The sequence below is a fragment of the Otolemur garnettii genome, unplaced genomic scaffold (genome assembly GCF_000181295.1).
Source record: "Otolemur garnettii isolate 467f Iridium unplaced genomic scaffold, OtoGar3 scaffold00005, whole genome shotgun sequence".
NCBI lineage: Eukaryota > Metazoa > Chordata > Mammalia > Primates > Galagidae > Otolemur > Otolemur garnettii.
Genome location: NW_003852400.1, coordinates 37037506 through 37043682, shown reverse-complemented (window position 1 = coordinate 37043682; position 6177 = coordinate 37037506). Strand labels below are relative to the sequence as shown.

At 44.5% G+C, this 6177-nt stretch overlaps 1 protein-coding gene across 2 annotated transcripts in view; it reads right to left on the bottom strand.

Annotated features, from left to right (window-relative positions):
- Positions 1-1395, bottom strand: part of DEPDC1B (DEP domain containing 1B) — a 127970-nt gene extending 126575 nt beyond the window's left edge. The window contains exon 1 of one of the 2 annotated variants that reach the window (XM_003782740.2): positions 1298-1395. In XM_003782740.2, the coding sequence (XP_003782788.1) occupies positions 1298-1345 (48 nt within the window). In that variant the 5' untranslated portion in view covers positions 1346-1395. The remainder of the gene's footprint in view (positions 1-1297) is intronic. The other variant, XM_012811456.1, reaches the window with a different exon arrangement.
- Between the last annotated feature and the right edge of the window lie 4782 nt (positions 1396-6177).

Sequence of the window (6177 nt, the reverse complement as noted above, 5' to 3'; positions counted from 1 at the left end):
CTGTAGTCCCAGCTACTTGGGAGGCTGAGGCAGGAGACTCGCTTGAGCCCAGGAGTTGGAGGTTGCTGTGAGCTGTGATGCCACGGCACTCTGCCCAGGGGGATAGCTTGAGGCTCTGTCTCAAAAAAAAAAAATACCAAATTGTCACTCTTTATACCATTATAGTAATCCTTTGAGGCAGAAATCACTAAAATGACTTGTCCAGATCATAAAGCAGACGAAGTACACCTCTGAGTACCCAAGGTTTTTTCCCAGAAAAGATAGCACCCAGGACCATCAGACCAGGCCAGGTGCAGGGTGGCTCACGTCTGTAATCCTAGCACTCTGAGAGGCCAAGCTAGGAAGATCACTTGCGGCAAGAGGGAGACCTCCATCTCTATAAAAATAGAAAAATTAGCAGGAGTAGCCCTAGATAGTCTGGAGGCTGAGGCAGAAGGATCGTTATTAGAGCCCCGGAGTTTGAGGTTGCTGCAAGCTAAGCTAACACTATAGTACCCTAGCCTGGGCAACTGAGTGAGACTCTATCTCAAAAAAGAAAAAAAAAAAAAATTTTTTTTAGGTAGGTGCTGACAGAAATAGAAACGCCAGGGGTAGGAAACGTGGCCAAGGCGGTCCACTTCAGGGCTGAGCACGGTTAGCAGAACACCTTGTCGAGTGTTACCAAGAGTACTCAGGAAGGAGACACGCCCAGCCTGGGTGGCCGCAAACGCGGAGCGTTACAGGCGGCGGTAGCCCTCAGGTTACTGACCGGCTTTTCCTTTCCCACATTCAGGCGTTAGATTCCTAAGGACCAAAAAATAATGAATAAATAAATAAAAATAAATGAAAGAAAAGCAAGCCCGGCGCCACACACACCTGTAGCCCATCTACTCTAAAGGCTGAGGCAGAAAGATCGCTTGAGCTCAGGAGTTCGAAGCCAGCCCGGGCAACATAGCGAGACACCATCTCTTAAAAAAAGAATTTATTATTACTATAACAAAAATAAGATTCCGGAAGACAAAGGGCGTAGGGTCCTGGTGGCTTTCGAGGGATTTAAATGGAGAGGCGCCCTTTTATTGCCAAGAATGCAGCCAACATCTCGGTGACGAAGTTGCACCCACCCGACTGACTGGGTTCCAGGCCCAGTTAGCCCTTCTTCGAGCCTGGTCCCTTAAAAGGCGACTCAGGGTGACAGACGTCCGCCTCCGCACCTAGACCAGGCTGCCCCGCAGAAGCGAGACCCACAAGTACCCTATCCGCGGGCCCGCCTGGGATCGCGGCGCCGATGGCCCCGCCCAGCCCCCACACGCCCACTCACCAGCCTAGTGGCCCGGTACGGCCCCGGCCCGACGATGCGGTGCTCCATAGCCCGCCGGCAGCAGCGCCGCACCCGAGCCAGCGCCGATCCCCGCGAGCCGGCGGCTGGACAGTTTGAATCGCGAGCCTCCGGGTTCCGGGCGCTGATTGGATGCCACTGTGACACGTGACCGGAACTACACGGGGGAGGGGCTGCAGTCTCCTAGGAGACCGCTGGCAGCCAGGTAGGGCAAGGGGCAATAGCCTTCAGGGGCGAAGTCGGCGGCCCTCTGTAGCCACACCGCGCGCACGCGCCAGGGCCGGGTGTGACTGATGGCGCACGAGTGTGTCTGGAGCCGCCTGGCGCGCTTCCCGGACTTCCCCCGCAGCCCACCCGGCGCACACGGGCTTTCTCCCACAGAGATCGCTCAAAGTGTGTAATCCAGTGACTGAAACCCAGCTTGCGACTGCATGGGTGAATCCTTGTCCTTCCTACCAAGTGCTCCGTGAACCTAGAGGGGCTGCTGACATTAGGAGTGGGTACTGAAATGAAGCGAGTTGACAGCTTGTACAAGTGGAGGGACATTTAAAAACTAGATAAAAAGCACACGGTCATGACGAGTGTAGATAGTGTGTAAAAGCACTAAAGAGCTGGAAAAGAGCCCGGATTAAACGTGTTTTGTTCTCTTGATAGTATTTTCTCCTCCAATCTGAGTTCTGTTTTGTATCAGACTGAACCCTTCAGATCTCTGCTGAAGAATTGTGAGTCCTTTTTGGCTGCTGAGAATTCTCCTGGGAATTGCTGCTTCGATTTGCAATTACTCAAAGGGACAAATGAGGTCACTGTCTGCCTACGATTCTGTATACTTAAAGTCTGAAGTTCAAAGTTCCGATCTGGTCACCTCAGTGAGTTCCTAGGATAAGACATCATAAGAAAGAGCTGCATAAAAGATCTGATTCCCAAATTTTTTCCATCCTGATATAGCACCTGCCACTCTGCTTCCTCACTTGCTGCTGTAGATTTTTATTTAGCCACATTTAGAAAGCCCAAGAAGATCCCGGACCTATGCATTGCTTTTGTAATCAGAAAAAGCAATAACAATATTTAGTGAACTTTTACCAGAACTTTTTTTTTTTTACACCCCTGAACTCGGTGGAAGGAATCTGCTTATCCTTGGCAAAGGATACCCAGGGATACTTGTATCCTTGACACAGGAGACAGAAGGAGAAAAAGGAATTTTAGAGCCTTGTCCATCGGGGATCTGCTACCACCAACGATGGTAGTGGAACTTTCATATGATACAAAACATTGTGCCCACCATTAAATTATGCAGTTTTCCAGTTCTGTAATGATCAGAGAGTTTGAAGTTCCATGCGTCTGGATGTCAATAATGGCTGGTATTTCTTACTAGCTGACTGACTTCAGGCTAATGATTTAATTCTCCTTTACTCCCTGGTAAAATGGGAATATTGATGATTGTCTTGCACAGTTGTCAGGACTTGATATGATGTGTTTAAAGTACTAAATACAGTGCCCAGCACATAGCAGTAATAAAAAGAACTATCTTTAAAAAAAAAATCATGCCACCTTCTTGAGCATTTTCCCATGAGTCCATTATCAGTGACAGATTAGTTACTAGAAAGACACATCTCTAAAGCATCTACATACCAGAGGCCAAAAAGAGTCTGTGAATGTAGTTCAAATTGGGTTGCTGATCATTTATTACTCTTCTTGCATCTCACACACACACATAAAAGTAAGCAATTTCTCACCCTTCTGTGCCCTAAAAAGCCAATGATTTCTACCTGTCTGATCTATGCTCCAGCCATAGTGGCTTTCCTTTTATTCCTTAAACATGCTAAGTTTGTTCCCACTCCAGCTTTTTCAGTTTTCCTTCAAGGAATGTTCTTGCCCCCCCTAGCACAGCCTTCTCCATCTCACTATTCAGGTCTTAGTTCTAACCCTACCAACCTACAAAACTCTTCCCCGGACTGCCTGTGTACAGAGGTCTCTCACACACATACTGTTTTATTTTCTTCATAGCACTTCTCAAATTAATTAAATTTGTATTCTACATCTGCAATAATGGTTATTAAATAAAAGAGTTCCACTTTCTGGGAATACTTTGGACATTTGCAGGGATGTTTTCAAGTTTTCAAAAATAAGGGAGGGCCCCCAGTGCTCATTTTGTGGGCGGAGACAAGGACAGCTAACCTATGTCCTTTCATGCCTTAGGCCATACAACTACCAATTACCCCATGTTCTTCATGACTTTTTAGTGTCCCAGTGGACATTCAGGTAAATGAAAATCCTGTTGCAGTTATCTGAGTCCAGTTCTATTTTACATATAAATATAAATGTCAAATAGTTTTTTTACATACAAGGATGTTACATCCTCTATTTTGCTTCTTTATAAATTACCCAGTCTCAGGTATTCCTTTATAGGAATGCAAAAGAGATTAAGACAGGCTAGGCACAATGGCTCATGCCTGTAATCTTAGCACTCTGGGAGTCTGAGCCAGGCGGATCGTCTGAGCTCAGGAGCTCGAGAGCAACATGAGCAAGAGCAAGACCCTGTCTCTACTAAAAAGAGAACAACTATCTGGCTGTTGTGGTGGGCAACTATAGTCCCAGCAAGAGGATCACCTGAGCCCAAGAGTTTGAGGTTGCTGTGAGCTCTGATGATGCCATGGCACTCTACCCAGGGCAACAGAGTAAGACTCTGTCTCAAAAAAAAAAAAAAAAAAAAAAAGACCCTTACCAGGAATTAGTTTCATTCATATTACACACTTGAATTCTTTTTTAGCCTTCTGATTAAGGTTTAGCTATTATTATTTTTTTATTAATTGGGATGAATTACATATGAAGCATATGTTTAATCAGATTACCACCCCCCAAAAAAGTTTAACTCCCAGTGGTATCTCAATTAAACCATCAAATTTATTTGTACACTCCAAGTAGAACAATTTTAGTAAATTACAAGGCTTACTCTTCATTGGCACATTTATTTTTTTCTCTCTCCCTCTTTTCTTTTCCTTTTTTTTTTTCCTTTGGCACTTTAAATGTGGGATCCTGTAGAAGCTTTGACTCAGCCTCCAAACATCTACACAAGGTGAGCATACACTGAACACTGGCTGTTTCACCATCACCTGCTTACATGTCACTGGCAGTATTAGGAAATTTCAAGCTGCAGGACCAGAAAGCAGTTGGTGTCAAGTAATTGTGGTGCTAGATGTTGTGTTTCTCAATCACATTGAGTAAGAAGTGGTTGGAGCTGTGCCTTTACTCCCCAGAGGGCTCCTAACTGCCATCCATATTCAGTCCTTTCACTGCCCAGAATGCTTCCTGGCCGGTTGGATGGATCATTTTGAAAGAATTCCTCTGATAAGAGCCAAGTCACTCACTGTTCCCATTAGACTTTAGCCTTTCAGATTTTACTACAGTTTTCATTAACTTGTTCCTATTGGCATTTATGCCATCAAGAAGGTCCATTTGCTGAGGTTCCTAAATGTTTTTAAATCTATAACTTGATTTCTGCTGCTATTGATCCGAACTGTCACCACCCCATTGGGAAATGTTTTCTCAGAACTTGAATCAATACACCATCAGAAGTGTCTTATACTTTGGGATAGGAATAAGATATATGGTAAATATATATTTCTGTTTCATTAAAATTGTTAAAACTGGTCTCGGCACCTGTAGCTCAGCAGCTATGGTGCCAGCCACACACACCTGGAGCTGGTGGGTTCGAATCCAGCCCAGGCCTGCCAAACAACAATAACAACTACAACCAAAAAATAGAAAATAACCAGGCATTGTGGAGAGTGCCTGTAGTCCCAGCTACTTGGGAGGCTGAGGGAAGAGAATCACTTAAGCCCAAGAGTTTGAGATTACCGTGAGCTGTGATGCCACTGCACTCTACTAAGGGCAACACAGTGAGACTCTGTCTCAAAAAAAAAAATTGTTAAAACTGTTGAATTATATTTCTGAATGATAAGTTTATATTTTTATTAAAAAATAAATAAATGCCACATGGCCAGGCACAGGGGCTCACATCTATAATTCTACCAGGAGGCCAAGGCAGGAGGATTGCATGAGGTCAGGAGTTTGAAAACAACCTGAGCAAAAGTAAGATCCCATCTCTACTAAAGGGTGTCATGACAGGTGCCTGTAGTCCCAGCTACCCAGGAGGTAGAGGCAGGAGGTTCACTTGAGCCCAAGAGTTTCAGGTTGCAGCGAGTTATGATGACACTACTGCTGCTCTCTATTTGGGGTGACAGAGCAAGACTCTGTCTCAAACATGCCACAAGAAGTAAAGGACTTACATTCATTCATTAATTCATTTATTCAGCAAGTAGAGTACCTACTATGTGCCAGATACAGTTCCAGCCACTGGAATAATGTGTTAGATAAAATGCAGTTTCCAAGAGCTGACATTAAAGGAAAGGTGATAAGCCAACTATAATATTGATACATAAAATATTTATGTTATATCAGACAGTAATTGAATGTGGGAGAAAAAAGACCAAAGTGTAAAGAGGATGGTAGAAGGGAGATGTTATTTTGGTTCAGGTGGCCAGGGAAGGTACCTTTAATGAAGTGACACTCAATTGGACAATCTGAGTGAAGGAAGAGGTAGCTGTCTAAGGAAGAACCTTCTCAACTGAGAGAATGAGCAGCCTGAGAAAGCTTTAAATAGACACATGCTTCTCACAGCCAGAGAACATGGGAAGGAGGCCAGTGTTAGCTGGAGTAAGTGAAATGGGGAGTGGAGAAGATGGAGTTGAATACAGAGTGGAAGGGGCCAGAGGATTCAGATTTTCTTCTGAATCAGCTGAAATATGTTAGAAAGTTTCGATTGGCAGAGTATCAAGAACTGAAATATAGATACATAGATTTTT